This window comes from the organism of the source record quoted next, unplaced genomic scaffold (assembly GCF_019419815.1).
Source record: "Pyrus x bretschneideri cultivar Hongxiangsu unplaced genomic scaffold, Pyrus_bretschneideri_v1 Contig7, whole genome shotgun sequence".
NCBI lineage: Eukaryota > Viridiplantae > Streptophyta > Magnoliopsida > Rosales > Rosaceae > Pyrus > Pyrus x bretschneideri.
The window spans coordinates 5682419-5705616 of NW_025999809.1; the positions used below are offsets into that span (position 1 = coordinate 5682419).

Sequence of the window (23198 nt, forward strand, 5' to 3'; positions counted from 1 at the left end):
GCATTAATATAATAATAAATTTACATGTCAGTTACATATTTTTTTTAAATAAAAATTAATAATTAATTTAGAATTTTAATACTCACACCTTTATTAAACTCCTAACTAATTTTCAATTCAAAACATTTCCAAAATAAATAAATAAAATAGAATAAGTTTGTACCCATTAGCTTTTTAAAAAAATGTTTTCAATTTTTTGACCTTATATGTACCCATTCATGTAATTTTTTTTCAAATTTTTAATCTTAAAATGTATCATTCTTAAATGTACCAATTTGTTATATGTAAAATGTACCCTTTTTTTTTAATATAAAATCTATTCAATTTTTTTCTAATCCATTTTTAAACTTATATGGGTACATTCTTTTTTCTTTGATTTGAGAATGTATCCATGTCAAGTTTAATCAAATAAATTTACTAATGTTATTAACCTAATATCTTCTTCTTTCTTTTTCTTTTTTTTTTGTGATTTTGAAGAATGTACCCATTTTTTGGTTAATTTTGATGAATGTACCCATGTAGTATATTTTATTTTAATATTTTTAATCCCACAAATTATGGTTTTTTATTTAAAATCTCATTAATATAAACAACTATAAATTTCAATTTTTAATTTAAAAATATATATTATGCATAGAAAATTATCACATTAACTTCAGGAACTTATATCAAAAATTGAAAACCAACAAAGTTTCAGTCAAAGAATATTCATAAATAGGGACCGCATCCAAAATCTTCCTTGATTATATTTGATTTTGTATTTACAATTGCAATCCTTAGATTGCAGAATTACCTATTGTACAAGGAAACATGTCGTATATATTCCTAATCCTAACGATCATGAGGCGTAGCTCTAGACTGATTCCACCACCTTCTTCCCTCCACCTCCTGCTTTCATAGACTCCAAAAACTCTCTTGGAGCTGACACTCAGGTGACACAAGTATTCGAGCCACAAAAATAGAACACCTCCTACTTGCTAACAGTAGGAGTAGCGGTTCACCTGTGACTCCCACATGGTAAATAAATTGAGATGAAACTCTTAGAAAATTGTACAGTAATAAAAACAAACTTATCCATATAAAATACTTGTTAGCTACTCCAATTTGTCTTTAGATAAGAATGAAATTGTAGAACAAAGACAAAATTCTTCTGCTTTCTCCTTCACTAATGAAAATCTAACATTCATGAAATTAACACTTTAGTAAGCGTTGCACCTTCGTACGGTGTACGCAAATATTATCTCAGCCTTCCACTCTAGAACGAAAACTTGTGCTTCCAGAACTCTTGATCATCATTAACAAGATTTCTCAGCTTCTTACAAACACATGGCACTTTTACAATGTCAACACCAGAAAGTGACTCGAAAATCTTCCTTTTTAGCTCCGGCAGAAGGTCCATAAACACCGTTGGAGCCGGCAAACCCGCCATCGGGCAAAGCTCAATCAGAAAAGGCAGTACAATCTCATCCATGGAAATCTTCCACAATTCCAAAATTTCTTTTTCAGGGGACTGGTACTGATGCAAATCCCTATCTCCAAGATCCACATCCCTAGTAGCCCAAAGAAATTCAATCGCGGGGCAAAACCTTTGCTCATCCAAACATAGGTGATGGATAGGTGAGTAAAGCCCTAATCGGTAACCGGACAAAGACGGATAGACATTGACAAAATTACCCCTACTCTGAATCATCAACTGAATTCCTCCTCCTCCTTCAATCACGTTGTAATTTCCAATATTGGTCCAACCATTAGACTTTTCAATATTGGTCCAGTTTTGCAAAATCTGAGGGAGAGTGTAGTACACCCACATCGTCTGACTTTGATCCAGTGTAGACCATTTATCCAACAGATGAGGACGGTCCTGATCATCGGTTTGCTTGCCTGAAATCGGATCGATTGGGACGAAACCAGACTCCAAGAGGACGGCATGGACTGCGATCATCAACCGCTCGTGATTACTTCGCTCATCTGCCAACTCCCCCGTCAGTGCCCTCCTCAAGAACATGATCTTGTTTGCCACCGACCCACCAGACCTAACTCCAATTTCTTCCATATTTTTATGTAGTAAAAAAGAATAAAACCACTAGGGTTCGACTTTGACCTAGAAAAGAACACTAGGGTTTTGCAGTCAAACCATGCTCGAAAACGATCTCTCTGTTCTGAAGCAATTGAAACAGCCGTACTAGATCCTTTGTTTTTTGTTGTTGTTGGAAATACTATATATCCTTCTTTAACTAGGGTTTTTTATTTTTTATTTTTGTTTTGTTTTGGTGAGGAGGGGAACGATCCAAAACACTACTTTATCCCGAAAACTGGTGAGAAGGCCTTTGTTAACTTGCAAAACTGGTGAAACATTCATAATCCTAAAATTACCCTCTCTCATTAAATTTTCAAATAAAATAGAAATTCGCAAAAAAATAAAAGAACTAACTTTATTTAAAATATATATATATATATATATATATATTACTTTGTTTTTCTGTTTTTTGCTTTTTCAAATAAAAAATTAAAAAGCGTCAATTGTCACACGTGTATGCAAGAGGCTAATTTCCTTTTAAGCTAATTATAATATACTTATAAGTGGAAACGCTTGCGAGATCTCAAGGTCGATTTAATGGTCAGTGTGAAGACCTAATGGTTATGATTGGGTTATTGTGTAGTCTAACTCTAATCTGTCCACCCGTTGAAGGAAATTACAATATAAACCCCTCATGTTTGGATCACTTTTAGAAACAGACACAACATTTCAATTTTTTAATATACCTGAAGTACTAAAACTTTAACAGTTCAAGTCATTGTTGTGTTGGACAAAAATAGGACCAATCCTAATGATCATGATTGAGCTTGAGCCAAAATTAAGAACCTTCGTATTGGCCTTGGCTCTTGGATCTACTTCTTTGCAGTGCCCCATTTGCAGTACCCCAATTGGGAGATTAGTTAAATTGACTGGTCTTACAATTTTAGAAATTTTTAACGAAAATGGCTTCACACAAATTTTTTTATTCAAAAGCATTAATGAACTTTTATTAATAATAAGGATAAAAAGAAGAGCAGTGGCAGTATTGTAAATATATTTGGAATTTGAGAAGTGTTGGCAATATCATAGTTAAGTTGAAAATTGGGCTCACTGATAGTATCATAAATAAGTTGAAATTTAGTGGCAGTGGCAAGTATTTTTTCATAAAATAAGGTAATTGTTTATTGTGAACCTTTGAACCCAAGACAGAAGGGACATGTTTTTCACACAGCCCTAGGCTCCAAAGTAACAGTGAGTAGTCTTTTTTTTGTTATTTATATTACTATTTCATATTGTTTTATTGTGATGCTTGAGTTTTTAATTTAGTAGTACTTCTCTTTCCAATGCTAAAAGTATATATATAAGATGTCCTCATTTCAAATTTCCGCTTTGTTCAAACTAGCAGCGATGCACATGCTGCTCGTGGGAACGGAGCCAGGGAGACCAAAGTAGAGGCGAGAGAGCGCGTTGGTAAATGCAGAGTAGCATGAAGGGAGATCAGCATTGAAAGGCCAACTGATAATATTCTATGAAATCCAAACACCAAACTGAGAAACAAAGATTCATAGAATTGCTTTTAACATAACTGCCTTCCATGGTAATAAATGAAATAAATCTTAACCATAACATCCCGTGAAAAGCTTTTGGCTCAAGCTCAAGCTCTTCACTCTTCACCACTACTAAAGATCCTCGTGATGCAGAGCTCTCAAATTTCACGAGTTTTGTATTTCAACTCAGAGCTCTCTTCTTTTCTTTTTTTTTGAGTCGTCCCCCAAACTCCTTCAAATACCCCATCAATTCTTCCTCAAAATCATGCACTTTCAGCAGCCTAACCTCCGTTTGATCTTAACCTTCAACCATGGAACTCAAAACATTCAAAAACCGTCTTTTTGTTTCCATTCTCTTCGTTTGCTTGGTTTCGATTCGTGCAAACACTCTCCAAACTTACATTGTTCAGCTCAACCCTCAAGGTGTGACCAGCTCTTCTTTTGCTTCTAAGCCGAGGTGGCATCTCTCGTTTCTTGAACAAACAATGTCTTCTGAAGAAGACGCTTCTTTGCGGCTTCTGTACTCTTACCATTCTGCCATGGAAGGATTCGCTGCTCAGCTATCTGAGTTGGAGCTTGAGTCCTTGAAAATGCTGCCGGATGTCATTGCAATTAGGCCTGACCATCGGCTCCAAATACACACCACTTATTCTTACAAATTCTTGGGACTCGGCGCTTCAAGTGAAGGTGCTTGGTACAAATCTGCGTTTGGTAGAGGCACGATCATTGGGGTGCTTGATACCGGAGTTTGGCCTGAGAGTCCAAGCTTCAATGATCGTGGAATGCCCGCAGTTCCCAAGAAATGGAGAGGAATTTGTCAAGAAGGGCAGAACTTCAATACTTCAAATTGCAACCGAAAACTCATTGGCGCCAGGTTCTTCACTGAAGGCCATCGCGTAGCTTCATACACACCAGATGGAGGTCGTGAGTATGTGTCACCACGTGATTCTCACGGGCATGGAACTCACACATCATCAACAGCAGGGGGCGCTACTGTCCCAATGGCAAGTGTTTTCGGCAATGCAGATGGTGTGGCTCGAGGAATGGCCCCGGGAGCGCATATAGCGGTGTACAAAGTCTGCTGGCTCAATGGATGTTATAGCTCTGATATCCTTGCTGCAATGGATGTTGCAATTAGAGATGGAGTAGACATTCTCTCCCTCTCTTTAGGTGGGTTCCCCATTCCACTTTACGACGACAGCATTGCAATTGGAAGTTTTCGAGCAGTGGAGCATGGAATTTCAGTTGTGTGCGCAGCAGGCAACAATGGTCCAATCCAAGGCTCAGTTGCCAATGAAGCTCCTTGGATCACTACCGTTGGTGCAAGCACACTAGACCGAACATTTCCAGCCATAGTTCAAATGGGGAACGGAAAATACCTCTATGGAGAATCTTTGTACCAGGGAAACCATCTTAAGAGAGCAGGGAAAGAGCTTGAACTGGTTTATGTGACAAGTGAGAATAGTGGAAGTGAATATTGCTTCAAAGGGTCACTTCCACGAGCAAAAGTCCGTGGAAAAATCGTGGTTTGTGACCGAGGTGTCAATGGAAGGGCAGAGAAAGGCGAAGTGGTGAAGGAAGCTGGGGGTGCTGCAATGATTTTGGCAAACACAGCGATAAACCTAGAGGAAAACTCCGCCGATGTCCATGTCTTGCCTGCAACTCTCATTGGCTTCAAAGAATCAGTTCACTTGATGGCTTACATAAACTCTACTAGGAGACCGACAGCTAGAATTGTATTCGGTGGTACAGTTATAGGAAAATCCAGAGCACCAGCAGTAGCTCAATTCTCCGCTAGAGGACCGAGCTATTCAAACCCTACAATCCTCAAACCGGATGTGATTGCTCCCGGGGTCAACATCATTGCTGCTTGGCCTCAAAACTTAGGCCCCACTGGCCTTCCAGATGATTCTAGAAGAGTGAATTTTACTATCATGTCGGGGACATCAATGGCCTGTCCTCATGCCAGTGGAATTGCTGCTCTTATACGCTCAGCTCATCCCAAATGGAGCCCTGCAGCCATTAAATCTGCCGTTATGACAACTGCTGAGGCAACTGACCATTCAGGAAAACCGATAATGGATGGAGACAAACCAGCTGGAGTTTTTGCAATTGGTGCTGGACATATCAACCCCGAAAGAGCCATTGATCCTGGGTTGATTTATGACATCAGGCCGCAGGATTATGTCACGCATTTATGCACTCTTGGATACACAAAATCAGAAATTCTTACCATCACTCACCAGAACGTTAGCTGCCGTGAACTTTTGAAGATGAACAGGGGTTTCAGCCTCAATTACCCCTCCATTTCAGTAATTTTCAAACATGGTACGAGAAGTAAAATGATCAGAAGGCAAGTAACAAACGTCGGGAGTCCTAATTCCATTTACAAGCTGGAAGTAATGGCACCGAAGGAAGTAAAAGTGAGAGTTAAACCTCAAAGGTTAATGTTCACAGACATCAATCAGAGTTTGAGTTATAAGGTATGGTTTATATCAAGGAAGAGAACAGAAAAAAGGAAGATGAGCTTTGCACAAGGGCAGCTGACTTGGGTGAATTCTAACAATAGCTTGAACCGGGTTAAAAGCCCCTTCTCGGTGACTTGGAAGTAAAAGGGCTCATCACGGCATGAGAGTGGCTGTGGTAGTTCTTCTCTAGGAATCAAAAATCCATTGCTATTGACTCATTGGATTCACATTTATGACGACTCAAGGGCGAATACCTTATCCTAGTAGCTTTTCGGGGGAGAAAATTTGAGATGTAAACTGTCCTTTTATCATCTGATAAAAGGCAGATGCTTTTACTGTATTAACTACAAGTCTTTTATGCTGTTGGAAATCTTTCGACTTATAACTCGTTCTACTTAAAATGTTTCTGCAGTGATAAAGATTCATGTTACTGTCCTACTGAAATGAATTTACATATAAATCTCAGTATCTTGTATAAGAAACCCCTTCTTAAATCATCTACGTCTCAACTTAACAGAACATGTAACAAAATTTTCAACGCAACATGAAATCCTAGGCAGATATAGAAAGAAACTTACACGGTGTCAACGCCTTAACAAATCTGCATCCTGCAACGACAAGATAAATGGTTGAACACATAGGCTGGATCATCTAATCTGTTACCTTCATCGTATCATTCTTCAAATTACAACAGAGTAATTAAAAGAAATAAGGCTTTGAAATTTGGGCTTTCTCACCTCTATAACTCAAAATACAGAGTACTGACAGAATTCTCAATTAAGAGCAGAAAAATTGGTTGAATCAGAAGGACGATGCTGTACTTGCATTACAGGACACGTGTGGATTAATAAGATTTCCGAGTAAGACAACAGATAAGGATATACATTGCCTCAATTTTTTATGAAACTCAAGCCATTGTCATTTGCATAGCGTTCCATGAATCTCATGAATCTGTCCCAATCTCTCGGAGTTCGCATTATGTACTTTGCTTCTATTCCTGCAGGCTTTCCGTTGACAAATTTGGCGTTAACATCAACTGATGAAAGTACCCCTTCTTCGTCAATCATGTAAAAGCCAGTGATGTCACCAAACTCACCAGAGGAGTCAAACACAGAAGGCTGCTCAAACTTGAAAATTGCCACACCATTTGTACCGTCTTTTGATTTGGTCAGCCTCACATCTGGTATTGTCTGTTCATCGGTCCCTTGGATGAACTGAATTTTCGGTTTGACCATCATTTTAATAGACCTGGATGCTTGAGTATACCGTCTTAATGGCGCCCACTGGGGACGAGACACGCGCAAAGACTTGCCATTGAATGTGGATTCTGCACTTCTATGAACACCCCAACATAACAAGCCTACACAATCAGAACAAAAAACATCTTATGCTATGTTCATAATCCACCTCTTGCTCTTGTCACTAATTCGCAATAAGTACATAATTATCGGAAATAGAAAACACAGAAATTATAATTATAAAAACCAATTAACAATTTGAGTGTTTCAATTGATCATGAAGAATTGAAAACCCAATAAACCCTTTTTGCTAGTTCCTCGAAACAATCTCATCTACTTGAAAACTGCTAAAACTGACACAAAGTTTGAAACTTTAACAAAACCCATCAAACAATTTCACCCCATTTGCCCCTTCACCTATAATTTTTCCAAGAACACCGCACAGACCTTAATGTACGGAGTTAAATTATGACAACAAAAGAAATCAAAGCATTAACCACAATAAAATTTACTGCTTGGTATTAAATTATGACAACAAAAGAAATCAAAGCATTAAACACAGTGAAGTTTACTGCTTGGTAGTGGAATCACAGCACATGCAGTAAAAAACCAAAAAAATTACCCGAATGAAGGCGTGGTTGCTGCAGACATTGTGAGAGTGGAGAAGAGAACGCAAGTGACTGCAGGGTCGCCATTGCAGAAGTAGAGGGTGGAGATAGAGGGGGGGAGAGTATGTGTGTTAAGGAGGAGAGAGGAGTTGTGGTTTGGGGATAGAGTGGTGTGTAACAAGGACAGCCATTCACTTTCAGTACATTCTTGGCTTTTCAAAGGATTGGTGGATATACTGGAGAGAGAAAGAGGTTGGCACTATCGAATCCGGATCCGCTTTATTGGTTCCTAATAATTCATGAATTATATAGATTCATCGTATATTATATAATTAGAAATTATTTTAAAAATTTTTATTTACAATTAAATACATATAGTATCTAATAAAAATTGATCGCACAGTATATGATAACCGAATTTCCAAAATTCTCATTAAAGAATTCGGTGAGGATCCAATAAAAATTAATCGCACAGTATATGATAACCGAATTTCCAAATTTCTCATTAAAGAATTCGGTGAGGATCCTGTTGGGGCGCTTTCAACTTGCTAGATTCTGGTATCTTTTGTTTCTTTGCGTCTTGGTCCATGAATACCTGGCAAATCACCACAATTGGACACGTGGCCTGATATATTGCTTTGGGTCCAAGCCCAACAATGGTTCTTAAATGAGGTCTAGCAGCCCAATGTTTCTACTCTAATATAACTCAACCCAGTTAATTCAGCCCTCAACCCAAAGGTGTCTTTTCTCTAGCGCATCTCAAGTTTGTCACTTAATATTACGATCTAGTTATATTATTCTTCATTTGAAAGTGAAAAATCTTAGGTTTAACTCTCGTCAAAGGTAAATTTGAACCACATTATTGTCAGCTCATTGTGAAGCTTAGCCCACCCCCTTCCTCTTAGTTTAGATGGTATTATTTGTTAAAAAAAAAAAAAAAAAATTATACTACGGAACATCCACTTAATACTACGGTCTAATGATATTCTTCTTCACTTATAAGTGAGAGATCTTAGGTTCGATTTTCTTTAAAAGTAAATTTGAACCACATTCTTACAATCCCATTTTGAGGTTTAGCCCACTCTCCAACCCGTTAGTGTAGATAATATTGTTTATTAAGTTAAATATGCAAACTTGATGCAAACATGACCGATTCTATGGAACAAAAACTGTTAGACCCATCTTTCTAAGTTTCTAGTGTTTTTTCTTTTCGTTGTGTAAATTAAATGTGCAAATTGATGCGTACATGAGAGTTTTTGGTTGTGCTAAGAATTAATATAGATGAAAACATTTTGATTTAGTTTAGTTTAGACTTTAAATACCCTTAACTGAATAAAATCATTATTTATAATATTAAAATATGATACAAATATATGATAAGCCTTACCATTACTCAAATGAGTAACTTCTACATCAAACCGAATAGCCAACGCATTAGCTTAAAAGCCACAAATCAACCTTGAAACCCATCTAACTATTGTTGAATTTCATATGATTTTGGGAGAAATGCGATATCATCCTATATGATATCATCAACCAAATGATGACTTACAAGCCTTGCCACTTGTGAAAAAGCGAATGGATGAATCATATATAGGTAGCTTAATCACTACTTTTTGTGTGTCGTCTACGACTCGTATTTCCAATCTCACACGATTTTTGAGTAATTTAGTTTCCGCAACAAGAAAAAACAAGGGAAACAGAAATGTGAAAGGAATTGGGTTTTTTGTTTTTTTTTTTTTTGGGGGGGGGGGGGTGAGGAGTGGTTGACGGGGTTTCAACAGGTTAATTTATGTGGTTGTTAACTAACATCTTGAAGCTATATGTATGTGATTCAATATTTTTAGTGGATAGGATGTTTGATTTCTATCTATGCATCCCGACTCGAGACTCTGAGTTCGAAATTCTCGCTTCTTTTAATTATTATAATAGTTTTGAACTTTTCCCTCTTCCATTGATAATAATAAGGGTATTTTGATATGAGCGTCTCGTTTTTCAATTTCGTGGTTTATACATACATTCCTTATAATTAGAAGATCTTAAATTTAACTTTCATGAATGACAACATAACGTTGGATTCCTAATTACAATTTATCTATTGTATGGCTTGGTCAAATTCCTAACCCCAGAATATTATTTCAAAATTGTCTTCTAACCTTTTGGTTGTTTTATGGGTGTTGAATCAAATTTAAGCCTACACCTTGGGTATTGCCAAATGTGAAGGGATTGGGCCACTTAGTTTAGGTTCACTAACCTCCATCATTGTTTGATGGTGTTTTGAATAAGGATGGATTTCCATGTCCTCCAAACTAGTTTCTGGTTCTACGAGGTTGTAAAGGGGGACGCGGAGGAGTCTTTTTTCCTCTGTAATTTGGTCCGATGTGTTAGCCCCTTGTGGATTTCTATATTCTTTTGGCTGCGGCCCTGGAAATGTTATTTCCAGTTCTCAAAAAAAAAAAAAAAAAAAAAATTGTGTAGGGGTTTGTCATTGGTGTAAAACGGTCCTTCTATTGGAATTGAAGTTCCTTGTTTTTTTTTTTTTTTGGCCCTAAATAAATTGAAATATGGAATCCGCTTGGGAACACTGATCAACCTTTTATTTTTTTCGTCAAGGGATCTGATCGCTCTTATTTTTTGCCTTTCTTCATCAACAATAATCAAATACTAGTCACCATAAAACCTTTTCAGCATTAGTAGTTTAATCCTAATCACCCAACATGTCTTTATTGTGATATGAAAGTCAAAAGCCTCTTCAATATTAAGAGACATGTTATATAGGAGGATGCTAGCAACCTTTTTATTTTGACATTTTCATTCTACTTTCTCAACTATTTTTATCATCGTGTAGTGTAACTCAACGACCAAAATCATTTAATTTTATGATATTTTTTAGATTTCAACTTTGAAAAAGTATCAATCAACATAAAAAATTGTTTAACCATTCGACGAACATAGTCAAAATATTAGTTTTTCAAGTCCAAATGAAAAAAATTGTTAACAATTAACATACAGACGCAAACAATAGAATAAATGTCGGGGGTGGGTGGCGGGGGGAGGAAATTTCAACACCTTTAATTAGCCAACTGGTTGGAAGAGTTGAGCATTGACTCCCAGATGAGAAGTTTCCTCACGGCTGATTTGCCCAAACATAGGGATGCCCACTAATATGATAATAATTGCCTCACCAGCGATTTGCAAATTTCACACAACAAAATTCAACTACTAGTAGTTATGAAAACGAGTGGAAGTGAAGCAAAGAAACTCTAAAAAAAACTTAGACCATTATTATAAGATGAGAACGACGATCCTAGCAATTAATTTCTTAGTAAAAAAAAAAAAAAAAAACCAATCAGCTTTGATCTCATGATATTTGTCTCCACTTGATTGTAAAATATTGAAAATTCAACTCAAAATTATATGTATTTATTATGAGCTTGACACAATTTATAGCAACATGACGTTTAATCTGATTTTAATTCTTGTTGGTTTGAAGGGCATCTGAATCTAATTTGGGACACTCTTTGAAAATTATAATCGTTCGTGATCTCCTTAATAAAATTTGATGCCGTTCACCTCAAAAAACATAGCGTTTACATCCGCAAACGTTGATGAAAATCCAAAAGGCTCAGATATCTTTCATGATGCCTTCATCCACACAAACTAACCTGTAAGAGTGTGAAATTGACCAGATTGTACGCGCCCACACCAATTCCAAATGTGTGCCTAGTACTCAATTCTTGGTCTATAAATTCACGTTATATGAATCGCAGCTCAAATTAAGTAAAAGAAGAAACAAACATGACTTGAAACACACGCTCACTCAATGAGAATTGTCAATAGCCCAAAAGTTCAAAGTCAAACTCCCTCCAAGTTTGGCTGACGGAAATTAAATAATTGAAGAAAAATAATACCAGAAATAAATTATTGAATCGAAATACATTCAACTTTTTAAAATATATAGTGGAGTTTATATATATAGTTTGCTACATGTAGGTCTTAAGCTAAAATAAGAAGATGCAAAAATATCAGCCTTTCCGTATAGTTGAGTGAATTTTTCTATCTGGACTTGGAATTAAGAAAATGGAGAAATTACAAGGAAATAGTTTTGGTGATGGGGAAGCCGAAGAGTATGACGTGGTTGTTGTGGGGTCGGGCTACGGTGGTTCTGTGGTTGCCTGCAGGTTGTCAATGGCCGGCGGCAGAAGCGTTTGTCTGCTTGAGAAAGGCCGCAGATGGGAAGCTAAGGATTTCCCAACAGACAGCTTCAAGTTGTTATCAGCTTCGAGGGTTGAAAGCCGGAACTTAGGCCTTAGCCTTGGATCCAAAGATGCACTAATCCAGGTTTGCATATCCTTACTTTTCATGTGTACTTGTTTAAAAAAAAAAAAAAAAAAAAAAAAAAAGTAAAATTTACATTTAATTCTCATATTTATTAGGTGTTCTCATAATGAGGGAAGTTGGGTTTGGATGAGGGACTTTTAAGTTCCATAAAACTTAAAGGTAAATTTGTAATCAAATTACTTTTTTGTAATCAAATTATATATACATAATTGACCTCCGTGATTAGCTCACGTCTGGAATATAGTTAAAATTAAAATGGCCTTTTTTGTCGAACAAAATTCTATAGGGAGAGGGGAGGCTATCTCATACTAGGGACAGAGCATACCACAAGCTTCTTTGAGAACATACAGAGAAGATCTTAGCTTCTTTTTTTGGTATTTACAAATTGTCCACCAAAAAAAATTACCAGCAATGTGACTCGAACCTAGGCCTTCGCATTTTTTTTAATAAATGAAATGTAGTACTTTTCTTATAAAAAAATTTATAAAACACAGAAAGTTAATAAATCTTAGCAAGACATGTTGAAGAAACATTTTTGTGTAAGAGCCGTGATGTTACTTATCATGCGTTATAGTATGAGTTTTTTTAGAAAATGTGTTATTTCATATAAACTGTACGATATAATATTAAATAAAAAGATAGCATGTTTTATAACATGAGTGCAATAAACAATTTTCACATCGACAAACTATATCACAAAGAAAAATAACTCCACATATATCTTGCATGTGTAGGTATATGAGCAAAACGATTCTGTAGCAGTAGTGGGTTGCGGACTCGGTGGAGGTTCACTAGTAAACGCAGGAGTTATGATGCCGACACCAGTTCGAGCCAGACGGCATCCAAAATGGCCAAAGCAATGGGAAAAGAATTGGGATAGTTGTGAAGCTTCTGCAGCTGCCATGCTCAAAGTACAAAGCCTTCCTGACAAGTTTTCTGTTGCGAAAGTCTTGGAAGATCATATCACTAGTGAAGAAACTTTTGAGACTCCGGTGAGGCTGACTATGAATTTTGACTTTGAAGATGGTCAACGTCCACTATCCAATAATAATCCAATTAAGAAGGTTCAACAGATGAGTAGCTGCTTAGCCTGTGGAAATTGTCTCTCTGGATGTCCTTATAATGCCAAAATTTCTAACGACAAGACTTATCTACTTTCAGCAATCCAGGCATGTCGATCTTAATTATATGTTAATTTTTATATTAATGAATCAATAGTATTAGAAACAACAACTCATTGTTCCAACTTTTGGTTTTCACTTAATGTGACAATTTCTTATTTACTGTATAAAAAATGAAACACTATCACATCAGTTAAATTCTTAAAAGTTGAAGTAATAAGTTGATGTCTCTAGCAGTAGTATCACTTAAAGGAGGATTGAACTTTGGACATCTCCTAAAATAGAAAAGAGAAATACTAATCTAAAGAACTTGTTGTTATTGTTAATTGATGATGGCTTTTGATGACAATTGACAAAGCCAAGAGTGCTATGTTGTCCAATTAATGTTAGTATTTTCATTTGATTAAAATGATGTTGCATGAAAATGATATATATATATATATATATATATATATATATGCGCATGCATTGATTAATTAATGTTAAAACCAGTATGTTTTTATCTAATTTGCAGACAATTAACCAAGCTTAAATTAATTTGTGAAGCAGGAGGGATGCACGATTAAAACTCAATGCCAAGTGCAGTACGTGATTAGAAATACGTATGACGATGAGGGCACAAGTGGCAGAAGAAATAGAAGATGGCGTGTTTATTTGAATGATATTGATTATGTAACCACTGATTTCGTAATCCTATCAGGTAATTAATAAACAGTAAAATTCGTACCAACTACGTAGTTAATTATTATCTTGGAGAAACTTTGGTCACGTTTCAAGATTTTAATAAGTTGATTAATCATACATCTCGGATTTATAACCCAGGAGGAGTTTTTGGCACGACTGAGATCCTCTTTCAGTCACAAATGAGAGGACTAAGAGTTTCAGAAACACTTGGTTCAGGATTCAGTTGCAACGGAAATACTGTTGCCTATCTCGCCGGAAGCCCGATGCCGTTGAATGGTTATGGACTAGATAAGAAGCAACTCTTTAAGATTCCATTTCAAGCAAGGCCAGGACCATCCATCTCATCATCGTACACTTCTTCGTTGGGGTTTACAATTCAGGTAAGAGAACATTATCTTGTTATATAGATTGATAATATAAATTTTCTCGGATTAACTACACTTTTTTAAAATACGGGTATATGATTAATATTTTGTCAATATTTTTTATGTTGTCAAAATTTTGACCTTATAGTTATGTGAATACGATGAGAGTAGATGTCAACATTTTGACCTTATACTGATAATTTTTATATATCAGTGGACATTATTGTACTAGTGATATGTCATACTTTGAAATACCGAAACGATTATAATTTAAGGAAAACTAATGAAAATCGCTTCAAATCTTTGTTTTTTCATGAAAAATCATACATTAATTTTATTTAATGATAAGGACAAAAAAATAAATAAATAAATAAACATAAAAAGTAAAAATCGCGATCAATGACATCTGTAAAGAAGCAGCTGTCATTCACTACTTCCCCGGCTGGACCAAGGAGGCACTCCAATCCTCTTAGGTATGATTCTAGCTCCATGATGCGAGAATTATACGCGCACAAATTAAACCCTCTTTTTATCAATTGTAGTAAGTATGTAAGTAGGGATCGTTCTGGACCGGGGATTATGAGGGATTGCAAATCACTTGGAAACTGACTCAAAAACGTAAAATAAAGTTTAAAACACTAAACTAGACTCAAAGAATGTGAAACTAAACGCTCAAAATACTAAAACAAACCAAAAGACTCAAAACTGCCTTAAAAACACTTTCTGGGCAGTTTTGAGCACCTTGGTGAATTTGGACGAATTTGTGCAACAAATTGAATCAAAACACTTATAAACACAAACTAAGACACTTTCTAACTAATTTGGACAATAAAGTAAAGGCGGATTGGTTTTGGATGAATTTGAAACTAAAACAGAAACTTGGAAACAAAACAGATTGTAAAACGAATTTGATGGAATAGAATGGATGGGATGGCTAGCTAAGGGGTTCATCTCCACACATGTTACACTTGCATATAAAACGATTGTCAATTGCTTTTCAATAAACCATGATGCCCAACACCCCAAGTTAACCGTGATGCACTAATTAACTCTTAAATTTTCCTTATGTTATTGAATTGGATGATGCATGCGACAATTCAAATCATTCTCCAATGGTTCTCAACATGAATGCATAGAAGAGATACAATGAGAGATCATTATGCTCTATGAAAATTATAAGTGTTGACGAGGCAATTGTAACTATGAATGCATGATACTCTTGCCAAGAATTCATTTAACGCGATTGTTTATAAGCAACCTCCACTACTTGTGAATATAAGTTCATAACTATTAGGTGAAACTCACTTATATTCTAGCGTCATATTCATGCATGAAAATTAAGCGTGCACTCTCAATAAACATACATAAATAAGTTATCAATCAAACAGTTAAACAAATTGAATTCACAACTTATGAAACGTAATTAGAAGTAATCAAATCATATTGCAAGCATAAACATATATTTCGAATCCCCCCCTAGCCAAGGGGGGGTTTAGTTCCTCATACGTACAAAACAAAGAGAATTGAAATTAAACATTGAAATCAAAGGAAAAGAAACACCTAAACATTCCAACAACTCAAACTTGAATTGTATGAACGTTTAGGCCCTTTTCTCTTCCTCTTTGTTGCTGCACAAGGTCTAAGGAATGGTTGTGTGATGGTGTGAATGGTTTGGGGAGTGGTGGAAATGGAAGGATGGTGTTTGGATTGTAAGGGAGACATGGCAATGAATTTCTGGTGTGTGAATTGTGTATGAATGGGAATGATCTGATCTAGGGGTTAATATGAGTATATATAAGCACTTAAAACCCTAGGGTAATCAGATATAAGCTTGTGACAAGCTAGGACGGCTAGGAGACAAGCTAGGACGGCTAGGAGACAAGCTAGGACGGCTTGTGACAAGCTAGGACGGCTAGGAGACAAGGTAGGACGGCTAGGAGACAAGCTAGGACGGCTTGTGACAAGCTAGGATGGCTTGTTCTTCCAATGCAGAAATTAGGCAGAAATTAGGCACCATGTGTGAATAGATAAAGGCTTCTAGAAATAAGGTTTTTAGGCCCCCTTGCAGCTCCCTAACTGAATTCAAGCCTTCAAATTCGTCCATCCTCATGCCTCCATGCTTGCACTATCCAATCTTGGCCCAAAAGTGCTCTAGAATGCTCCAAAATGCATCTTTTTGCTTCCTTAGCCATATGAACCTAAAAACACAAGAAAATGGCTTAAACTACTAAAACAACTCTGAATTCACAATATAAATGCACGAAAACAAGCTAAGTAAGTCGTCTAAATATGCTCCTATCACTCCATTAAAGGCACTCCAGTGGTAGCAGGTAGCTAGTAATCAATCTAGTGAGAGAGAGTGTGTGTGCATGTAAAATAAAAACAAGCATGTAACTAAGGTAGATTTTGTTGAGTTGAAGAAGATTGAATAAAAGATTGGCCAGGCTTTGTTAGAGGGTGGAGGAGGAAGCGAAGAGACGAGAAAAATCGATCGGTTTGTGATTTTTGTGTCTGTTTCAGTTGTCACCATAACTAATATCAACTTCTGTTTTCTTATTCTTCTCAATATCCTTTGTGTAGCGTCCCCTACCCACCCACCCAAAACTCCATCAGACCCAAATTTGATCCAAGATGCTAGAAGACATTACTAGCAATAGATTACAACAAAACCAAGCTAATTTTACCTCCTCTTTTCAAAGGTTGTAGCTCGATTCCATTAGAGCAACTCTCACTGAGAACCCTTGCTTGGATTATCCTACTTCCCATTACAGAATTTCACATGCAATGGTACCATAGGGATCCCCAGCTTGTGCATGTCTTGTATTTGGTTGTTTGAGGTCTCAATTAAATTGGAATTTTTGGTGATGGTGCTTGGAGTTCTTTTTGGCTATGGTGGTTTAGAGAGAAGGTAGAGAGTTCGAAAAGAGAGAGAGAGCGTTCTGGAGTGTTCACGGGGGAAAAGGAAGAAAAGAAAAAAAAGGGGAAGAAAAGAGAGTGGGATGGGTTACAAACACACCACAGTAGTATAGTACCGTTAAGTTTCATAAACAGTGTAATAAATTTTATAAATAGTGTCGTAAGTTTTCATAAACAATGCAGTAAGTTTCATAAGCAGTGTCGTAAGTTTCATAAACAGTGTGAGGGCGCATAAGTCCGTGCGTCAATTTTTTTTTTAATATTAAAATTATGTCCGTTTAATTAAAATTTAAGTTCTTTTGTCCTTATTATTAAAATTTAAGGGTTTTTCATTAAAATTTAAGTCTTTTTAATTAAAAAAAATTATAGCATGATTTTTTATTAAAATAAACTTAGTCTAAGCCTTTTCATGAAAGTTTCCTTTAATTTATTGGTTTCTTGTGTCTTGTATGTGGTTTATTTACATTATTGTATAAGTGAAATGTTGTCAATAAAATTGACCGAATATAGATGTTAATTACTTATATTTGAACATAAAAGTATAAAAATTTTGTATTAAATCTAGGAGGTCCGGATTAATCATCCCAATCCCAACTCTTATACGTGCACTTAATTTCCCATTGTGATCAAACTGCAGAGTGCAATACTTCCATCAGCTTATCCGAACCTTATGTTTAAAGGAATTGTGACTTACGGATGGCCTGCCGGGTACTGGTTCTTTCATGGGATCATTGACAAGATAAAGCTTGCAATGGGTTTTAAAGCAACCCATGCAGTGGCTCTTGTTGCGATGGGATATGATGAGAGCGATGGTAAAATCATGTTAGAAAGGGGCACCAACAAAATCAGCTTTAATCCACCTCGTGATCCCCTTCTTCCCCGAAAAATTAAAGCTTTTCAAAGGCTCACTAAGAAATTAGGAGGAGTTCTCTTCATGTCGAAGTACCGAAGCACAGCTGTTCATCTTTTAGGTGGGTGCAATGCATCATCAAGTCCGTTACATGGTGTTTGCAACCCTAATGGGCAGGTTTTTGACCCAGCTAATGATGAGTTTCTGGCTGCTGCAGTACACCCCGGCCTATATGTGTGTGATGCTTCTTTGATTCCATGTTCTGTTGGCATAAATCCATCTCTTACTATTGCCACCGCAGCTGAGCACATAAGTAGGCAACTTGTGAAGGATGTTCTCGAGTACAGTATCAACAATATCGACAAAAAAGGTCCAGATTCCTTCACTGATAAAACAAAGACTATAGCTATAGGTAATGGTAAAAAATCAGATCTCACGTTCAAAGAAACCATGAGAGGACATGTTGGGGGTATGCCATGCACAGCTTATCTCAAAATGAAGATGAACCCTAATGATGAGAACTATATGGACTATGACAAGTTGGGTACTAATATTGGCCGCGAATCCCATCCCCTTCTAAGAGGGAAAGTTGGAGGGCACGTAGAACTTAGAGGCTTTGAGAAGGATAATTTGCATATCATAGATGGAGAAGTAAATTTGTGTGAAGTAGATTGTAGAACTCCTTACACACAATATATGCTTTATCGTCTTTGCCTTGTGGCTTCTACTGGTTCAAGGTATGTACCTGAATATCTTTATCTCCATATCTTTGTATTGGCAGATTTATATTGTCAAACTGTGAATCAAACCACATATTTTGGCATAATCAAACTGATCTATGATCCTAATATATTCCACCACGCACATATATTCCTTCATTTGTTTTATTTAAGGACTCCCACAATTTAATGAATGCAGGTATATTCTGCAGGGGAGAAAGATTATGAATCCTTATCTCTTTGCATTATATGCTTGGAGGGAAACGACCACAATGCATGTAACATTTGAAAAAGTTCCCGAGAAAAACTCAGTGGATCATGATCATGAGAATGTGATCTTAAAAGGGGAGCTTAGTATTTCCATGATGGAGCTTCTTAAGAGCTTGATGAGCTTCGATGGAAACAAGAAAAGAAAGTTCTTATGCCTCCTATCAGGGACTTTCTTGAGAACCTATTTCTTGAAGATACCTCGAGGGAACCAAGAGTACCTTAATTTGTTAGACTGTGAACATAAATATTCTTATCCAAGCAGCACCCTGCACGATATAGAAACAGGTATGTAGCAAAGATTCGATTCATTTTTTAACATTTAAGTGACTAGAAAAATATCGTAACATTTAGAAGCCTGAAAAATCAAATCTATGCATATGCAGAAGATGGAGTCGTGATCAGTTGCAGGCAATGGAATTGCCATGATTTGTCAAAATTTAGACGATCAGATGGACAACGAAACCCGGTTCTCCTTGTTAATGGTTATGCTGTTGAGAGTTACTGGCTTCCGACGGAGCCAAATGACTTGATCAGAACTTTACTTGAAGAAGGGCATGAAACATGGTTATTACAATCCAGGCTGCACGCTCTTAATCCTCCAAACACTTTTACCCTAGAAGATGTTGGAAGATTTGATATCCCTGCTGGTAATATATAAGACTTGACAATTTCTCGTAATTAATACGTGTATGCAATTACTTAGCCAATAACATGTGATTTCTTGCTAATTCACTTTTTTCTTAATAACTTTCAGCAATTAATAAGATGCTTGAATTGCTTGGACCGAGCGTAAAGGTGCATGTAGTTGCACACTGTGTTGGAGGCTTAGCTATTCACATAGCTCTCATGGGAGGTCATGTCTCTGGAAACCATATAGCTTCTCTGTCTTGCACTAACTCTTCTATGTTCTTCAAGCTTAATGCTTTGTCCAAAGTCAAAATGTGGCTTCCTATACTGCCAGTGAGCTCTCTCTCTCTCTCTCTCTCTCTCTCTCTCTCTCTCTCCCTCCCTCCCTCTCAAACGTGTTAAGTGATTTATATAGAGAAAAAAAAAAAAAAAAAAGCTCCTTGTATGAAAATGCATATTCCTCTTCATAAATGAATCACAGTTTTAACCAATGTACATAAGAAAAATTAGTTTTTACTTTTAATGAGTCAAAATATATGACTGGAAGCGTAAGGAGCCAAGTAGTATTCTAATTTATATAATATACATATGTAGATATCCATGTTGATACTTGGAAATAACAAGACACTTCCGCTTGTGGAAACATCAACGCCAGTGAGCTTACGTCATAGAATCTTAAAACTTGTAGCGCGCTTGATACCGCGTTACGAGAGATGCACCTGTAATGAATGTGAAGTTGTTTCCGGCATATTTGGAAACGCATTTTGGCACGAAAACATAAGCCCAACTGTGCACCAGTGGTTGAACAAGGAAAGCTCAAAAAGGCTTCCTATGGCAGCATTTCCCCACCTCAGAAAGATATGCAAATCTGGTTTTATATTAGACAGCAATGGTAGCAACTCCTACTTGATCCACCCAGAAAGAATGGCACTCCCAACACTTTATATATCGGGCGGGCGGTCTCTCCTTGTGACTCCTCAAACATCTTTTCTTGCTCATAAATACATGAAGTTGCACCAACCAGGGTTTAGACATGAAAGGGTAGTTGTGGAGGGTTTTGGGCATTCAGATTTGTTGATTGGAGAAGAGTCTTGCAAGAAGGTCTTTCCTCACATTTTATCTCATATAAGAGTAGCTGAGGAAGAGAAATACTACTGCAGTAAAGAGGCCTTGGATTCAGAAGCAGATCATTATCAATATGAGGAAGGATTTGGAGAATTTGGAACTTGGTTTTCTCCTTTCATTATTCTTCTGCTGGTCTTTATATTCCTTTCTTTGTTGGTCCGATTATTTTTAGTATCAAGTTAACTTTGGCTACTGTACAGTTGTTTGTTTCCATCAAATTATAAGTTAATTGAACCAAGTTATACTTTTTTCCTAAATAACCTTTATGCGATGGCTTTTTTTCTTTTTTTCTCTTTGTATTTTTAGAAATTCAGAACCAAGTTACTTTTGCTAACGGTTTTTGTGAAAGATGCCATTATTTAGTTTTCACAAGAACTTTTTCAGACGTTAATAAGTTTTAACGTCGCATCTAAATGACTTATAATAGTGGCAAATTCTATAAGGATCCAAGTGAAGAAAACAGCTATCCAAGTGAAGAGAAGATCAAGGGTCAAACTAAGTGACACTTGTTAATACATTAAATAGATGAGCTGTTATAGGTAGTTACAAGTTGTTAGAATTACAGTTGAGATAAGGAGATGGAAGATTAGTAGCTAAGAAAGAATATATAATTGTAATTGTAATCATATCTTGATCATTAAGAAATCAAGACATCTCTCTCTCTCTCTCTCTCTCTCTCTCTCTCTACATTCTGTGCAATCTTCCAAGAACACATTCATCAAGCTTTCTCAATATCAACATGGTATCAGAGCAATTAAAAGCATTAATTTCTTCTTCTAATCCTCTATTTTGCAAGCTACTGTGATTCTGCAACTTGGGAATTTCTCCAATCTTCAAGATCTTCAAGAATCCGTTCTTCTTTGTCTACCCTCTACGTGTTTGATAAAAGCGTCTGTGAAAAGTTCGACAATGGTGACTGCTGATCAATTGAAAATTGATCAATCACCTATCACAAGCCTCTTTTCCACAGTTTCTACTTCAATTACGGTGAAGCTTGATGACTCCAATTATCTTATTGGAGCTTCCAAATCAAATTACTCTTTGAAAGCCATGGTATCATGGGGTTTGCTAATGGATCAAGAAAGTGTCCTACAAGATTTGATGATGATTCTGAAGCTGAAAGGGTTGAGAAAGATGACTAGTTGGTATGGAAAATGCATGATCGTGCACTTATGGAATTGATAATTGCAACATTGTCGACTACAGCAATGTCATGTGTAATTGGAAGTCAAAGCTCTCATGAGATGTGGGTGAATCTCATTGAAAGATTCTCTACATTCACCAAAGCCATAATCTTTTAGATGAAAATTGAGCTTCAAAACATCAAGAAAGGGTCTAAATATGTCTTTTTATATCTCAAATGATCAGAGATGCAAGGGATCATCTTGCAGCTGCAGGAGTACTACTTGAAAATGATGATATCATAATTCTAGCTTTGAAAAGGCTTCCTGCAGAATTCAACACTTTTCGGTGTGTTATAAGGGGCACAGAAAATGGTATTTCTCTCAAAGATTTCAAGTCACAATTAATTGCAGAATAAGCTATAATTAGTCAGTTCTTTGACTCCTCATCCTCTTTACCATTTGGGATTGCAATGGTTGTTGGCACTCAGTCAAGCAAGGGAAAAACATTGGTTCTTGATCAAGAATCATCACAATCTAATGAAGTTGGGTCTAATTCTAGAGTCTCTAACCAACATTTTCACAATCATGGAGGAATATCAAATCCTACAGTATATACCAATTCATATCAGGGTTCTTATCATTATGGTGATTACAAAGGGAATAACATTTGTGGAAAAGAAAGAGGCAGATCATTTAACTATGGTCCAAGATCTTACAATTCTCCACCAAATGGTAATCCTAGAATTCTTGGTGCACCAAAACCTTATCAATCCACCAGTGCAAAGCATCTTTCTGAAATCCCAATTTGTCAAATCTGTAACAAAAAGGCTCATGTTGCTGCTGACTGCTTTCAAAGACACACTTCTTACAATTCTAGTGTTCATATACCAACTTAATGCCAAATTTGCTGGAAATTTGGACACTCAGCTCTGCAGTGCTATCACAGAGGTAATTTTGCATACCAAGGCAAATCTCCTGCACCAACTCTCAGAACTATGCATGCTCATCCTCAACCTTCTGCACCTAAGAACCAATTCTGGATTGCATACACTAGTGCCACCTTTCATATGACTTCTGAGTTAGCCAATCTAGAATTAGTTACTCCATATCAAGGGAATGACACTGTAACCACAACAAGTGGTACAGGTTTGCATATTTCTCATATTGGCACATCAAAG

The 23198-nt window shown here is 36.5% G+C and overlaps 4 protein-coding genes across 4 annotated transcripts; 2 read left to right on the plus strand and 2 right to left on the minus strand.

The window, feature by feature from the left end:
• Positions 1-1255: 1255 nt before the first annotated feature.
• LOC103928000 (putative F-box protein At1g23770) lies at positions 1256-2053 on the minus strand. Its single transcript, XM_009336999.2, has one exon. The coding sequence runs from the start codon at positions 2051-2053 to the stop codon at positions 1256-1258; it is 798 nt and encodes a 265-aa protein (XP_009335274.2).
• A 1461-nt stretch (positions 2054-3514) lies between these two features.
• LOC103927967 (subtilisin-like protease SBT1.2) lies at positions 3515-6896 on the plus strand. Its single transcript, XM_048573631.1, has one exon. The coding sequence runs from the start codon at positions 3876-3878 to the stop codon at positions 6174-6176; it is 2301 nt and encodes a 766-aa protein (XP_048429588.1). The 5' UTR covers positions 3515-3875; the 3' UTR covers positions 6177-6896.
• Positions 6676-8065, minus strand: LOC103927965 (photosystem II reaction center PSB28 protein, chloroplastic-like). Its single transcript, XM_009336954.3, has 2 exons — positions 7893-8065; positions 6676-7392 (listed from the first exon to the last, which is right to left on the minus strand). Exons 1-2 carry the CDS (start codon positions 7963-7965, stop codon positions 6923-6925), a joined length of 543 nt encoding a protein of 180 aa, XP_009335229.2. The 5' UTR covers positions 7966-8065; the 3' UTR covers positions 6676-6922.
• Positions 8066-11828: 3763 nt separating this feature from the next.
• On the plus strand, positions 11829-21149 carry LOC103927999. The gene is made up of 9 exons (XM_009336998.3): positions 11829-12219; positions 12954-13388; positions 13890-14040; positions 14163-14404; positions 17943-18892; positions 19074-19429; positions 19528-19791; positions 19899-20104; positions 20366-21149. Exons 1-9 carry the CDS (start codon positions 11959-11961, stop codon positions 21077-21079), a joined length of 3579 nt encoding a protein of 1192 aa, XP_009335273.3. The 5' UTR covers positions 11829-11958; the 3' UTR covers positions 21080-21149.
• Positions 21150-23198: the final 2049 nt, after the last annotated feature.